Source organism: Oenanthe melanoleuca, chromosome 12 (assembly GCF_029582105.1).
Source record: "Oenanthe melanoleuca isolate GR-GAL-2019-014 chromosome 12, OMel1.0, whole genome shotgun sequence".
NCBI classification, from domain to species: domain Eukaryota; kingdom Metazoa; phylum Chordata; class Aves; order Passeriformes; family Muscicapidae; genus Oenanthe; species Oenanthe melanoleuca.
Genome location: NC_079346.1, coordinates 20286656 through 20303066, shown reverse-complemented (window position 1 = coordinate 20303066; position 16411 = coordinate 20286656). Strand labels below are relative to the sequence as shown.

The window sequence follows — 16411 nt, the reverse complement described above, 5'->3', positions numbered from 1 at the left end:
TGTTTAATAGACTTCAGCTGAATTTTTCATCTATGGGTATTTCTGGTTCTTTTGTGAACCTGCGTGAAGATTGCTGCCAGCAGTTGTTGCGTGAGGAAGCAGCCCCTGAAGTAGCACATTGGTGATTTTATTTGATGTCCTCCAGTTTTCCCATAGAAATAGTGATTAATTGCACCCAGTCAATGTTCTCCGTTCCAGGAATCATTAATGCAACTCTTACCTTCATTGCATTTGTCTTTTTTTTTTGATCCAGTCCAGTGTAGTTTCCCTACATTTGATCATCTTTGCTGCCCATTTTCCATGCTTGTATTCCTGAACACAAGCCCGCTAATGCTCTGTTCTGAACTGGTTTCATTATAAGTAGGCACGGTGTTTAAAGTCTAACACTTTAAAAAATGGTTGGAAAGCTCAAGCCTGTATTCTAGTAATTCAGGTATTTTTAAGCACTTAGTGAGTGAAGGGTCTATGTATGTAGCTTTTGGCTGAGCTGTGCCTAAAGTCAGTATTTTATAACTGTATTTAGAGTTTTCAAGTAGTCCTTTCTAATTTTATTTTTTTAAATGAGTTTAATGAAAGGCTTCACTGAGTGACTTGGGTTACCTTGCTGAAAATTCTTTCCAGGAAATTGGCCCATGTTTAAAGCTGCACAAAAATCTTAAAAAATATGCCATAGAGAGTAATGCTGTGCTGGCAGGGGTAGAAATCTGGCTGAACATCCTGGTTTCTAGTTTTCATTTTAGTTAGAGGATCTGGGTCCAAAAATGAGAACAGTTGATTTACAGCCTGTTGCCTTGTTTTTCAAATAGACTAATTTCCAGGTTTAGAGGGTGTTTCTGGTTCTTTTTATAAAGCCATAATGAACTCAAGTGATGTCCTGACCAGCCAGATAGCATTACTAATTGCTCTTTCAGAGAACAGCATTAAAAATGTCTCTGGAGCAAAGTGATCTTTTGAGAGATGTGGAGTGGATTCTGAAATGTGTTAATCACTTTCACTCCAGGCTCCTCTGCTGGTAGGGATTTTGGCCACTGACAAAATGAAAAGCAGAACAGTTAGTGGAACTTAGGTATGGAGGTGCCGATGGATTGTGTAATTTGTAACTTTTTTTCAGTGTACAGAGCCCCAAAAGCTATTCAACATTGCCAATGAGCTGCTCCACACGGAAGAAGCCTATGTTAAAAGACTCCATCTCTTGGACCAGGTAATTCCATTTTGAATTAGCTCTCCTTTCTTTTCAGTGAACAGCAATGATGTCTCCTGTCCATTGCCTAAGCTATAGCTCAATACAAACACTGTGTGTAGGTGTAAGATGGAGTTTGCTTGCCAGGCTGTGTGCCGTGGGTCCCAGAGGTGAGCTTTGGGCAAGCGCATTTTCTGAGAAGGAACCAGAGGATTAGGATGGCAGAAAGGGAAATGGGAAATCAGCAGCCCAAGACACAGACACTGCCGGCATTTGGCTCCTCCCTGAGTGTATGAGGAGAGGAAGTCACAGGGACAACGAAGGCACTTAGAAATGATGAAATTTGTGATTGCTCTTTGATGTTCAAGAAGTTGAAGTTTTACTAAAATCAGGCCACATATGTCAGCCCTGTGCCTACAGCAAACTGCTTTTTTACCACTGTGTTTTGTCATTGTTGTCCATCATATTTACACATGGGGATGAAGTGAAATTGGTGTCATGAGTCTGAACTTTCTTCCCTGTAGACTTGGAGTTGACAGTATGCAAGTCAGGCCTTTCTATAATTGTATCAAAGAAAAAAACCATGAATGTGCAGGAAAGAAATAAAAATGAGGACGAGACACATTGCTAGTCAAGTGTTTTTTAAAAATGCATAGAAGAAAAATAAAAATAGAAAACTGTCACCTGGCTAGAAATGTTGTTAGAAGCTATAACTTGGAGAACCCTTCACCCTACAACACTTGGAGCTCTATGGAATACTTGCAGTGTTTGTATTAGATGAACAGAAGCTATTTCTAGACCATAGTAATCTAGGGAATATATTTCCATTTGTTTAGTATAGTGTAATTTTTCCTATTGGGAAAAACCAAATCACATGGTTTATTTTACTTTGTGTAAATAGCAGTAAATGCTTTTCAAGGCCTGGATGTTCTTTCCATCTTGCGCTTCCAAATATGTGATGTCTGATCTTCTTGGTCACTTCAATCTTTTTTGAATTACAGCTCAGATTTTCCTAGTGTTTTCTGTAGCCTATAGTGATATGTCTAACCCTGGGTGACAGTGGGCTTAAGTTTTGCGAACCTCCTGAAGACTCCAAGGACTGGCTACCAGGGATCAAAATCTGCAGCTCTGTTCTAAGCAGTCAGCTTTTCAAAATTGCAATCTAAAATCAGTATGTCTAGCAGTGGTTTTAGTCTAAAAATGTTGGTACTGTGTTGTTACCTCCTGCAGGTTTTTTGCACTAAATTGTCTGAAGCAGGGATTTCATCTGAAGTGATAACAGGCATCTTCTCAAATATTTCTTCCATCTATTGTTTCCATGGACAATTTCTTCTTCCTGAGCTCAAAACAAGAATTACACAAGAATGGTAGGTAGCTGTCATTGCAATTATTTTAAAAATACATTTTTAAGAAATTGTAGCAACCATAAGGCCTAGCCCTTAAAAAACTCCAATTTTTTATTGTTTAATACAGTAGTTATATTAGTTATTTCATATATTAATGTGAAGTCTCTCAGATATTTCCAACTTAAGGAGTAGGCCTGAGCACTCAAAATTTTCAGAATACATTGTGAGCATATTTTCAGTTCAAAGTATTGCCAGACCTGTTTTGCTTACTGCATTCCCACTCTCCTATTATTGTAGTTCTATGAAATTACAGTACTAGTAAGGAATGAAATTGCTTGTTTTGCCACCATAGTCGAAATAAATATTTTCAAATACCAGTTGAAATTTAGATACTATAATAATTTGAAGGGGCGACTTGTTGATTTTAGAGGTCTTTTCCAGCCCTAATGATTTTGTCATTCTGTAAGTTGTAGATAAAGCAGAAATGCAGTGATAGGTAGAAAGGTTGATTCTAAGTCAGATCTAGGAAACCCCATTTGAGGGGACACATTGGCTGCACAGTGTCCTACATTGGCAGGTGCAGATAGTGCTGACCCTTCCAGGTACCCTGACTGACCAAGACAAGACCAGGGCTTGCCTCTCTCTTGGCTGAGTCCAGTCTTCACACGTTCATCAGTGACCAGAAGGAATTAGTGAATCTCAGCACCTCTGTGCCAGATTTACACTTGCTGAGGCAGCTGCAACAAAGGGAGGAAAACTGCAGTGTCTGGGAGTCAGAAGAGGATAGAAGCTTGTCAGCTGGCTAAAGAGGGTCTTGCTCAGGCAGACCGGGGAAAAATGGCTGGCTCTCTGCCTGGCTATGACTTTGGAGGAGAGACGTGTGTAGCTACTGCTATTCCAGCCTGGGGTTACTGGCCTCTAGGGATTACCCAGCTGAACTGAACCCTCTCTTTGCATAAAAACCCGTCCAGATATTTGGCAGTAGTGGAAAAGAGTATTTTTAATAAGTAGAAGTTTCCCACAAGATTTTGTGCTGGGCAGTAGAGATATATAGATGTTGTTTAATGATGTGTAGTCAGTCTGCTCTTAAGACAGTGAGGGCAGAAGTATCACGTTCACTATGTGTTCATGTAGGACCTTGTACATCAGGATTCTTGTTTGAAGTTTCATTTAGGATATTGTATAGATTACCTTAAACTAAACCTAGCCTGTCTTGATTGCATGTATGTGTAAGTGCTTGTGCATGTGGGAGACATGTGCATGTGGGAAATCTTACAGCTGTGTTTTCTCTCTGAAGGTATCATGTATTTCCAGAGATTTCAGTATTTACCTGTCTTTTTACCATAGGAGTGTCAACCCACGGCTAGGAGATATCCTACAGAAACTTGCTCCTTTCCTAAAAATGTATGGAGAATATGTAAAGAACTTTGACAGGGCAATGGACATAGTGAACACATGTATGCAGCGGTCCTCTCCCTTCAAAGACGTTGTTCAGAATATACAGGTATGTTGTTAATTGGCATAATAGGACTTGGAGACTGTAATGGTTTAGGAATGATACTCCTCAGTTTTGAGACTCCAAAATCACACTGCCACTCCTTTGCTTCCCTCCTCTGCCCTTTTTCACTCTCTCTCCTCCTCACAATGGAGCATCTGAAGAGGAGAGCTGGAGGCACAAAAGGCAAAAATCATGGGTTGAGGTAAGAACAATTTACTGGAAACACCAATGAGATAAGAAAACAAACAGTAAGAGCAACAATATTAATAATAAAAGTAAATAAAGAGAGAATGCAGAGCTCAATCCAACTGCAAATCACTCCCTCCAGCCAGGACCAACATCACCCAAACTGCTCCATGTGCCACACTTGCTCCACCATAACGAACCTTCTCCTCTAAAGTGATACTCTCTCTTCCAGCCTTCCACCCTCTCTTCCCTCTCTGGCAATGACCTGAGGTGTTATCCAATAACACTGAGGCCCTTGCCACACCCCCTCCTGACTACTGGAAAAAATTAACTCTCTGCTGGCCAGAACCAGGAGTGAGAGATCCTCACTTAAGTGTGTTTATTTGTTTCCCAGTTCATGACACATGTTGTCAAGATAATAAGACACTAATACTAAAGATATACAGTTTTAGTGGCATTCCTTTCTTCTCTTTTGCTAGTACACAGATTTCTCACACAGCTTTTTTTCCAACCTTTTTTTTTTTTTTTAATATGGCTTTAAACTAACAGAGGGCGGGGTTCGATGGGATATTGGAAAGTAATTCTTCCCTGTAAAGGGTGGTGAGACCCAGGTACAGACTGTCTGGAGAAGATATGGCTGCCCTTATCCCTGGAAGTTTTCAAGATCAGGCTGGATGGGGCTTGGAGCAATCTGAGACAAAGGATGGGGGTTGGACTGGATGGTCCCTTCCAACCCAAACCACTCCATGATTCTGTGGTTTAAGAGAAGTATCAGAAGTCACAGAATGAAACTTCACCCTTGTCCCAGTAATTCTGATTCTTTTGGATTTGTCTTCCTCATTTCTAACTTTAATTTTTTTAAAATAAATACATATTCATTCTGAGGTGGGTGGGCTTAAGTTTAGATATGTCACTGACAGCATCTGCTGTTTGTCTGGTTTTCCTGAGGCTTCCAAAGTGGCACGCAGCTCTCAGGATCACAGCTGTACAGGAGGATGCTTAAGAGGGATTTTCACATATTTTCTGATAATTACACAGAAAGCTGGGGAAGAGCTTCAGTTATGCTGATGTATCCACAGAACTGCTCCATTCCACTCATTCCCTGGGCCAGCTGAGAGGATGCAGGTTCCAGCACATTCATGAGCATCCCTGTGCCACTCCTGGGAAAGCAGATAACGTCCTTTGGGAGGGGAGGGCTGGCAAGGAGTGGGTTAAGCTGAGCAGGGAGCACAGCTGCCTGCGCTAAATGGAAGGACTGTTCCTGGGCCAGCTGTCCAGAATCAAGTAATCCCCTAGCAAGCTGGGAGAGGAGAGGCCCTGTTTGGAGGTTTAGGGCCATGTCGGAGATTCAGACAGAAGTTTGGAGAAGCAAGGACTGGGGGAGGTCCTTTCCTGCCAAGCTGCTGCTCCAGATGGCCTTTTCTTACCCTTTTTCTGCCTGCTCCCATCCTGCTCCCACTAAGGGCATGTACACCAGCATTGTGTTTTGCTGTCCTCAGCGTGTGGCAAGCCATGATTCTCTGTAGATGTCCTGGTTTGAAGGACAGGTGTCTGCCAATAAAGGCAGAAGTTTTCCTTTGAAACAGAGACCTGAATTCCACTCCCCCCAAGTATTATAAACGTTTGAATCAAGGACTCTGAGGCAGAGATAAGGGGGTAGGAATAACAGCTCTTTTACTAATATATCTAACCGTACAAGCAGAAACAACAGCAATTGTTAAAATTGCCAACAAAACAGAACAGATAACTCGGTTCCAGTCCTTTCTTTAGCTGTGGGCACACTCTCTCTCTCAGCGGGAGCGGAGGCGGGACGTTGGTGTCCGGGTGATTCACTGTGTCCACAGAGGCAGGAGGCTGAAGCAGGGCAGATGCAGGGCAGGTGATCGCAGAGGGTCTGGCTCTCCTGCCTTCCGCCGCGTGGCTCCAAAACCGGGGGATCCTCCTCCGAGCTCGCCAGTCCCCTTCGGAAGCACGAGTGCCCCTCTCGAAGCCGATCCCACCTACCCCTTTTATCCAGAGTTGTCAAAGGTCCAGGGTGTAACCCGGCCAGCTCCATTGGCATGATAATGGGAAAAATTCTTTAAATTGACGCAGTAATAGAAAAACACTTAACCCCCAACAGTAGGGTAAATCCATTTGTCACTGTTTGCCCTGTAGCACAGGCAAAAATTCACCTGTCTCTTCCCACCAAAAAGCTTCCAGCACAAACTATGTGTGTTGTCGGTCTGCACTGGTTCCAGACCATGGGCAGCTCTGCTGTTGCTTGAGCAGAGCTCTTGCCAGGCAGTGTGGGCACTGGCAATGCAGGCAGGAGGTGCCCCTTGGAAGCCTGCTTATGACAGAATTGCACTGTAGGTTATTTAATCACACCTACACAGCACCTTTTGCTCCATTGCTCAGTGATCATAGCTGCAGGAGGCAGAGATTGGACCCAGAATGCTTAGTCCATTCATCTAACATATCTCTGTACTAACAAAAGCCACTGATAGTTTTCAACATACCAGTTGAAATGTTTTGTGATCCTTCAGGGATGCACTGTCTACCTTAGCTGCTAATGGAATAGTGTATATATAATATATAATAGTATATATATTATATATAGGTTAAGGCATCTAGGTTACTATTTATATTAAATTAGGGAAAGCAGAAAAGAAAAATCAAATGTTACTAATAAGTTGATGACTGTGACTTATCAAGTTTAGTCCTTTGAATTTCTGGAAAGATAGCTAAAATTTTTCTCTCAGACATTCATCCCATTATCTCTAGCCTTGCTGTGAGAATGGAGCAAGTCAGCAGTGTGCTGTGGGCTGAAATATTTGTGAGGAAATTGCAGATACTTGAAAGAAGTTTCTTTCTCTGAGAAATGCACAGTGAAATTAATGTTGTAGAGAAACTGTTTACGCTAGGACAAACCACATTAGTGGGCTGATGTAAAAATAATGCTGTGTAGAAGAACTTTTGTGTGTCTGTGGTTTACATGCTTCTGTGGAGTCAGATTGCATCACTAGCAGAAATTTCCTGTGTGTTTTAAAGCAAATTACTGGTTCTTACTGAGATTCTCATCTCCTCTCTTTTAAATAGAAATATTCTTTTGCTTCACAGGATCCTATGAAATCAGGTACACTGCAATACTCAGTGCCATTGCATGCAGAGCACATCAGTGCCTTATCGGATGATGTTTCATGTAATCAAACCTCCTCCCCTTCTTGGCCAAGTAAAAAAAAAGTAGAATTTGAGAGAGCTCTGCCTTTCAAAGCTGCTGTGTGAGCAGTGTTTCTGCTACTCATACAGTGAACTCTGGCAAGCAGTACATCCCTGGGGGGTGCTCTAATTTAGTGTAGTTGGGAGAACAACACTGCACAGGGCCATGGATGGGAAGAGCTTTTCTGAGCCTTCTGAAAGAAGATAGTTGCATATTAGCAGAAAATGCTAGACATAGGATGAAGATTCATATAAAACCTGCCAGCTCAGATCTCTGCTGTCAGGCAGGAAGTCTCCATAGGTTTTATCTGGATAGGCTGGGTCCGAGGCCAGTGGTCTGAGGTTGAACCGGGCCAAGTGCCAGGTCCTGTCCTTGGGTCACAGCAGCCCCTGCAGCTCCAGCTTTCCAGAGGGGCTGGAAAGGGCCTGGCAGGAAAGGCCTTGGGGGGTGCTGGTGGCAGTGGCTGAACAGGAGTCCAAGGTGGGTGTCCTGGTTTGAAGGACAGGGGTCTGCCAAGAAAGGCAGAAATTTTCCTTTTAAACAGAGACCCGAATTCCACTCCCCCCAAAATATTATAAACGTTTGAATCAAGGACTCTGAGGCAGAGATAAGGGGGTAGGGATAACAGCTCTTTTACTAATATATCCAACTGTACCAGCAGAAACAACAGCAGTTGTTAAAATTACTAACAAAACAGAACAGATAACTCGGTTCCAGTCCTTTCTTTAGCTGTGAGCACGCTCTCTCTCGGCGGGAGTGGAGGCAGGAAGGGGCGGCCGCGGCCGCGCCGGTCTCAGGGGGGAGCGGGCTGGAGCGGGCAGATCCTCGCTCACCGTTTGGGTTCTGGTGCTCAGCTGTGTCCGCAGAGACTGGAGGCTGGAGCAGGGCAGATGCAGGGCAGGTGATCACAGAGGCTCTGGCTCTCTCCTGCGTTCCGCCGCGCGGCTCCAAGACCGAGAGGATCCTCCTCCCCCCGCCCCCGGAAACACAAGTCCCCTCCGGAAGCATGAGAGCCCCTCTCCAAGGCGATCCCACCTACCCCTTTTGTCCAGAGCCCGCAAAGATCCGCGGTGTACCCGGCAGCTCCATTGGCATGACAATGGGAAAAATTCTTTAAATTGACACAGCAATAGGAAAAAACACTTAATCCCCAACAGTGGGCAAGAAGGACCAGGGCACCTTGGCCTGTTCCAGCCCTGGTGTGGCAGCAGGAGCAGCACAGTGCCCATCCCCTGTGCTGGCACTGCTGAGACCCCACCTCGAGTCCCAGGGTCAGTTTTGGGCCCCTCACAACAAGAAAGAGCTTGAGGGGCTGGAGCGTGTCCAGAGAAGGGAACAGAGCTGGGGAAGGGGCTCAGCCTGGAGAAAAGGAGGCTCAGGGGGAACCTTCTGGCTCTGCACAAGTCCCTGACAAGAGGGCACAGCCAAGGAGGTCGGGCTCTGCTCCCAGGGAACAGGGACAGAGGAGAGGGAACGGCCTCAGACTGGGCCAGGGGAAGGTTTAGGTTGGATATTAATGAAAATTTCTTGATGGAAAGGATTGTCCAGCCCTGGCAGAGGCTGCCCAGGGCAGTGATGGAATCACCATCCCTGGAGGGATTTAAAAGATGTGCAGATGGGGCACTTGTGGACTTTAGTGGTGGCCTTGGCAGTGTTAGGTTTATGTTTGGACTTGATCATCTCAAGGGTCTTTTCCAACCTAATGACTTTGTTGATCCATGATAGCTTAAGAAGGTCCTATACACTCCTCTAGCTGTATGTGAATGGTCATTTTTCATTGCTGTTAAACCCAAAGGCAGGAAAAAACCAAACCCTGCTGTTTTTGTTTTATCTCCATTACAGAAACAGGAAGTGTGTGGAAACCTGACTTTGCAGCATCACATGCTTGAACCAGTGCAAAGGATTCCTCGTTATGAGCTTCTGCTAAAGGACTATTTAAAGAAACTTCCAGAAGAATCTCCAGACAGGAAAGATGCTGAAAGTACATGTAAACTTCTCTCTGTCTAAAAGCACAATGAAATCTTGGGGAGTTTTTTCTTCACATGTTCAGACTTACAACCAGGACTGTGGTAGAAATGGAGATTTGAATTAATTATTGCCAAACAAAGGGATTTTGAATGCTTTTGGAGTTGAGAAGAAAAGTTGGAACGCCTGCTCTAGGAATGAAAGCAGCTTTGACAAATAAACAGTGACAATATGTTGAAGTTTACTGTAGTAGAAGATCTAATGTTTTTGTTTGATCCATTTTGTGGCTAAGGACAAAGACAGAAGGACATCCTTGCAGTAGCCAGAGGAAGAATGGTTTTAAATTGGTGTTGTATTTAAATCTGTATTTCTTGCCAAGAAAGGCCAGATACTCTGTTTATATGGTGAAACAGGAGAAATGGACTTCTCTTGATTATGAGAAGTTTTTTGATCTTAACCAAAATGGGGTCCATATCACCATAAGCAGACAAGCCTTGTTTTAGGAAAACAACCTTAAAAATATGCTTAGGAAGACTTAAGTGAGACTTAACTTTTAATAGGTGATTCCTAGAAGGTGAGGGTTCTTTGTCACTGTGTGCTTTGGGTCATCAGATTTTTAGGAGAGAAAGATGAAACGTAGATCAGCTGAACAAGCAGAAGTGATTGTGTCTATAATTGCTTATGTATAATCAATTTTGAAGGGAAAAGAATACTCAGAGGGATGAACCCATCCCCCAAGGTGCTATTAAAAGACATAATTTAGAGAATCCATAACTATTGGTACCTTTATTGCAGAGTCACTGGAGCTGATATCAACAGCAGCAAACCATTCCAATGCAGCCATCCGGAAGATGGTGAGTGGCAATTCCAGAAAAGAATTATGATCTGACTGAAACACTTGGCTACACTGAGGGCCTCCCGTTGCAACAGGCTCATTACAGTAGCTAGAGAGGAATATCTGACTGTCAGTCAGGCTTTAAACATGTGTTGCATGTCTGAGTTCTTTATTGTACGTGTGTTTTTCTGTGGGTTGTTGAGCTTAAATTCCACTTCCCTCATTCTTAAGGACCCAATGAGTTGAAAAAGAAAATCTTTATAAAACTCATTATTTGCTTTTCCTTGTAAAGTGTTGCAAGTATTCCAATTAGGCCCATTCACAAGGTGTCCTTGCAGATTTTCACACTGGATTTTTAGTCCTACAGTTCTTTAACAAAACAAAAGTTGCTTTGATTTGCTTTTGAATCATCTTAAGTGCACAGAATCTTGCCTGTATCAGTAGCTTCAAAAAGCTGTGCTTTAAAAGCTAGACACAGACTGGAGATTTTGGACATTAGCACATATTTTACATATAGAAGAGGTAGTGCATTGCATTTGGTGCACCAGGAGTGTCAGGACATCTTGTATCAAAGGGACCTGAAATACTGTGTATATGTCTTAACACCTGTTGAAAATTTGGAGGTCCAAGGTTTTTATTCACTTCCCTGTCAGACCATTACTTCCTCCCCCAGCTGGTGGGGACACCATGAGACCACGTTTCCTTTGGCTGTGGGGAAGTAGCCAGTTGATGTCTGCATACTGTCCGTATGTCTGAAAACACAGGAAACCCTCTGTTTCTGTTTGAGTCTGGCACATTCTCTTGATAAGGATATATTTTGGTGAAAATTTTTCTGGTTTGGGGTCTCTAACAAGTCTTTTCCTGGGGGCTATGTACAGTATCTCTGCAGATATCAATATGAAACGACTTGTTGGCTCATTGGTTTCTATGTCGGTTGCTTTTTCTGTTAGTACACAAGAACTCATTGGAAAAGGCTACTATAATAATTTTGCTGCGTGAGGTCCAAGCCAGACTGAAAGGAAAGTGAGTGCTGTAGCAAAATCTCCAAAAGTTAGTGGCAGGTTGAATTAATTGTTGGCTGCTTACTCCTGTTGTGGTGCAGTAGAAGAAATAAATCATGCTTACATTACTTAATAACATATAGGTCTCCAACTTGGCCATTGATTTTATTGAACATTGCTTCTAAAGTTCCAAATATTAATATTTGGACTTGATGATCTTAGAGATCTATTTCAACCTTGATTCCAACCATGATTCTATGATATGTATTTATTGTTGAATAATAATTGTCTAAAAGTGTCAAATGAATTTATCTCAAAATGTCATTAAATGGTACAATCCAAGTATAACTAATCCAGTACTAATCCAGAGTGGGGAATAGCACTGAAGAGTATGCAACAGATTTTAATATAAATACAAAGCTATAGCAGAAGTGAAAGACTGTTTTCATTCAACTTACATGCATTTACCACAGAAATTAAACAGTGGGCAATAGACCACATGGAATATATATTTTTTTTAATTTAAATTGCTGTGGGTTTGTACCTGCAGGAAAAGATGCACAAGCTTTTGGAAGTCTATGAGCGCCTGGGTGGTGAAGAGGATATTGTTAATCCAGCCAATGAGCTCATTAAAGAGGGACACATTCAGAAACTTTCAGCAAAGAATGGCACAGCACAGGATAGGTATTTATTCCTGGTGAGTGTTTTAGTTGCTGTTTTATTTTCAGGATTGTGCTCAGGTTGGATGGGCCTTAGGCCATACTGGTCCAGTGGAAGGGGTCCCTTCTCGCAGCAGGGGGTGGAACGAGATAGGCTTTAAGGTCTCTTCCAACCCAAATCATCCTTTGAATCTATGATTCTGTGGTACGTTTCCATCTTCCTAAGCTTAAACACAAAAAGCATTCACCAGCTGAGCCCAGCTACTCCTTCTGAGCAGCAATTTTCTCTTGTAGCTTTTTCCTCAAGGATTCCTTCTTCCTTCCCTGCTGTGCCTTTGCGGATGCCTTGTCAGGCCCAAAGGGGTCTTTTCCTTCTCCTTCCTCAGAGGCTGAGTTTTTGCAGAGTGCCACAGGAGGTGATTTCTAGCCAAACCACCTTCCTGCAGGAGATGGCCAGCTCTAGCTGGAAGAAGAGCTCTCAGGCTTTCAAGGAAGTCAGATGCAGAGGGAGGGGCAGGAGGGAGAAGTTACTGGCTGATGTGTTTCTGTCTGCCCACTTCTTTTGGTAATGATCCATCAGCCTCACTTTTACCTTAAATCTCTCTTGAGAACTATCTCTTAGAGAAAAACACACCAGAGCTCTAAACTTTCACAGTGCAGACTGTGTCCAGCATGTAACTGCCTAAATTGAACTCTTGCCTCGTTACAGTTTAACAGCATGGTGCTGTACTGTGTGCCAAAACTGAGGCTGATTGGCCAGAAGTTCAGTGTCCGAGAGAAGATGGACATTGCAGCACTGCAGGTTTGCATCTCTTTTCTTCCCTTTTTTAATGCTTCTTGATAGCTTTTGATCCAAACACATAACATTATATGAATGTAAAAATATAATAAAATTCTAAAACCCAGCTTTGGATCACCTTGGATCAATGAAGGTTTTCCACTACGAGAAAGACCTTAAGGAGCTAGAGTGTGTCTAGAGGTGGGGAAAGATCTAGAGCACAAGTCTGATAAGGGAGCTGGGGGGATTCTGTCTGGAGATAGGAATGAGATCTGCTTTCTACAGCTGCCTGAAAGGTGGGTGTAGGCAGGTGAGGGTTAGCCTCTTCTCAAGGGTGACTGGATGAAAGGAAGCGGCCTCAAGTTGCATCAAGGGAAGTTTAGGTTGGATATTAGGGAATATTTCTTCACTGAAATTATTGTGCAGCCCTGGCACAGGCTGCCCAGGGAAGTGGTGAAGTCCCCCCCTCCTGAACTGGTCACTGGACACTTGAGAACATGGTTTTGTGGTGAATGTGATGGTGCTGTTTTGATGGTTGGACTTGAGGATCTTAAAGGTCATTTCCAACCTTAATGATTCTATGGTTCTATCTCTTTTTGGGCTTTTTGGTTGGTTAGTGTTACAAACTGGCTTAACACAGAAGACCAGAGGAAACTAAGCCTCTGTGAATAACATGGATCGAACTCAGAAAGGTTTGAAATATACCCCAAAGCTTGATTAAAACCAAACAAGGTTACATGTTGGTGCCAAAGTAGTGATGTATTTTATTTGATAGTAAAAGAGGCAAAGAGAAAGAAAGAGAAAAGAAGGAAAGAAATAGAAAAAGAGGTGTGCATGGGTGGGGGCACAGGGAGAGGGTGACAGGGGTTAGGTGGAAGCATATCACCCTCCCCAGGGTCCCAACAACTTCTCGCTGCTCCCCTCCATCTGGTCTTGGTGGTGAAAATCCCCCTGCCACCCATCATCGAAAAGTATGGAATCCAGTGGGTTAATAAAGTGGTTTGGGCCAGGTGGGAATGCCCACGTGCCTGTCCCGTAGAGCAAGTTTGACGCTGTCCCTTACAACACTGTGGATCTGATCATCATCTCTGGTGCAGGGTCTGGGGATCCGTTTGGGAGGTCCTTGATGCTGTCCTTCGTGTGGATGTGACTTTTCCCAGGGTGACAGGACTCACAGCTGAGCTCCTCTGCAGAGCAGAGGATGGGCGTTCACTGCTTGGATGAGAGCCTTTTCACACATCCAAAACCTCTTTACCCCCTATCCTTTGGTGTGAGGTCTGTTCCAGCATGGCTGCTGATAGCCCCGGCTCTGTAGCCTCCACCCCGAAGGTGCTAAGCTTGATCCTTCTGTGAATGTATTCTTCCCCCCTGAGTCACTTTATCTTACCTTCATCAATGAGCAGTGTAGGGCTCCATTCAGTGTTTGGTTTTGGTGGTTTTCTCTGTAGCTTTTGTGCAGATTTGCTGCAACAGGCAAAAGTCTTTCATGAAGATGTTTAAAACTTAAATTATAATATTTCAGTCTCTGACAGTTGAGTTTTAAAAATTTTTATAAGAATCATTCAAAGGGGAGCAGAATATGGTGACTGTGTGGCATGTTTGGATTGAGAGCCTTACCTTGTCCCCTGGCTGGCATAGGAGCCACTTTCTCCACCTAGTGCTGTAGGAGTCTGCTTGGTGATAGGGACTGTCCAAGTTTAGGACAAACTGGGGGGAAGCCTCCAAAGGAGCCCCCCAGAGAATAAGCCCCCCTCACAATTCCTCTCCCCACTGGGCTCGGAAAGAATTTTACTCAGGGTGAAAAGTGGAACAAACCTATTTATAACAAACACAAGAAAAACACTTCCCAGCAACAGGAAAGTACAATCCCAGATGACAAAAAACATTTTCACCAGTGTGAGAGACGGTCGCTGCTGGGAAGGGCGAGAAGCTTCTTGGGCAGGCTCCGGAGGCAGTCTCTGATGCTCAGATGTACCGGAGCCGGTACAGATCTTGGAGCTGAAGGAGAGAAGTGGGGGGGAAAAGCAGCAGCCGGGGCAGCAGCAGCAGCAGCAGCCGGGCAAGCCAAGCAACACAGCCCCGGGGCACCACCCCCCGGGGGGGAGAAGGGCACCGGCGGCAGCTCCATGCAGACAGAGAGGTGTGGGGGCGGGAGAGGAGCAGACACAACACCAACCCAGGACAAGGACCCACAAGTTTTGTAGCAAGACAGATAACTATGGAAATAGTCCCTTCTTTTTTCTGCCTCTGTACTTTATTCCAAATGATCCTTTCGACTAAGCATTTCAAAGAATGACTGTAAGTCATTAAAAATGTTGGAAAGACAAGGTCAATGAGTAAAAAGCTGATGTGCTTTTTACAGGTCCAAGAAATTGCCAAACAAAATGTGGCTCATACATTTTCCATAACAGGAAAAAAGAGATCATTGGAACTACAAGCCAGGTATGGTACTTGTTCTGTCTTTGAAGATTTGTGAATATGTGTGGAGAAATTGATCTACAGGCTGTGCTAGTGTGAGAGCTTTAAATCACAAGGTGAGCAGCAGAGGTGGATAACTTAGATATGTAAGAGAATGTTGGTCCTAAGTCAAAGTGTGTTGATTGCATTATAGAATGCTTACAGTGTTTATAGTAGTGCTTGTAGGGCCCACTGTGTCAACAATTCAAGTATTTTTGGCACTTGGAAATAATTACTGTTAATAATTATTAATAATGTTTCTAAAATAGTGGATAGCAAAGATAAAATCTAATGTATATAAAGCTGTGGAGCTGCGAATTGAATTTACTGAAAATATTGTAAGTAGAACAATGATGTTTTCTCTATTTTTCTTTTGTTTTAACAGGACAGAAGAGGAGAAGAGGGAATGGATTCATGTTAGTACAAAGCACCAGTGATAAGGAGGGCAATCACCATGCAGGCAGCATTTGAAATTATCGTTTTGGGGTTCTGGGGCTGTACAGGGAAGCTGGGTGGGCCAGTCTGGTGGAACTGCTCATGGAGAAGTGTGGAGCTCAGTTAGGGTCCCAGTGCTGACCAGGTGGCCTGAGAAAGTATCTGGGGACTCCAGCTGGGCTCCCCTTTCCTGCATTCCTTAAGCCCAGTATGAGAAGAGAATGAGGCATCAGACCTTGTATATTCTTCCAGTTTGACTTGTAGAGACACTATCTGATGGCAGTCTTAGTTTTTTAACTTAAACAATAATAGGTTTAACACCACCACTGAAGGTTTTTAAGTTTCCCTTTCATTTATTCAAGTGTAAGGGTATACCAAATGATAATCCTACCCATCTTCCTATGAGAGATTGTTTTTTGGTGATGCTTCTCGTCTTTGCTGGCATCTTTGTCTCAGGTCATTCAAGCCACAATAGAAAAGCACAAACAGAACAGTGAGACCTTCAGAGCTTTCAACAGCTCTTTTTCACAAGAGGAGGAGCATCTTCCTGAATCCTCAGTAAGTACCAGTGCTTTGTTCTCCATTGCCAGAACAGTTTTACCAACAGTTAAGACTTACACAGATAACATTAAAATAGTGGAGTTTTGTTCTGGACTTTTATGTGACATTACAGGGCAGTCATCTCCATTTCTCTGGCTCTCAAATGTGTGTCAGTCACAGTTACACAACCATGCCATACAGAAAAAAATTGCCCGGACAATTCAATGCCAGAGACACATCAGGCATCCTTTCCAGGCTGCTGGCTTTTTTTAGCAGAACAGGTATAATTCCTTAATGTTATGAGTGCTTAGCAGTCTGGAATGTTATTT

General features: G+C 43.4%; 1 protein-coding gene across 4 annotated transcripts in view; it reads left to right on the top strand.

The window, feature by feature from the left end:
* FGD3 (FYVE, RhoGEF and PH domain containing 3) overlaps window positions 1-16411 on the top strand; it is a 94424-nt gene that overhangs the window by 58302 nt on the left and 19711 nt on the right. For all 4 annotated transcript variants that reach the window (XM_056501612.1, XM_056501615.1, XM_056501613.1 and 1 more), the window contains exons 5-14: window positions 1112-1201; window positions 2411-2547; window positions 3874-4030; window positions 9255-9393; window positions 10173-10231; window positions 11764-11910; window positions 12582-12674; window positions 15013-15092; window positions 15493-15523; window positions 15999-16100. In XM_056501612.1, the coding sequence (XP_056357587.1) occupies window positions 1112-1201; window positions 2411-2547; window positions 3874-4030; window positions 9255-9393; window positions 10173-10231; window positions 11764-11910; window positions 12582-12674; window positions 15013-15092; window positions 15493-15523; window positions 15999-16100 (1035 nt within the window). The remainder of the gene's footprint in view (window positions 1-1111; window positions 1202-2410; window positions 2548-3873; window positions 4031-9254; window positions 9394-10172; window positions 10232-11763; window positions 11911-12581; window positions 12675-15012; window positions 15093-15492; window positions 15524-15998; window positions 16101-16411) is intronic.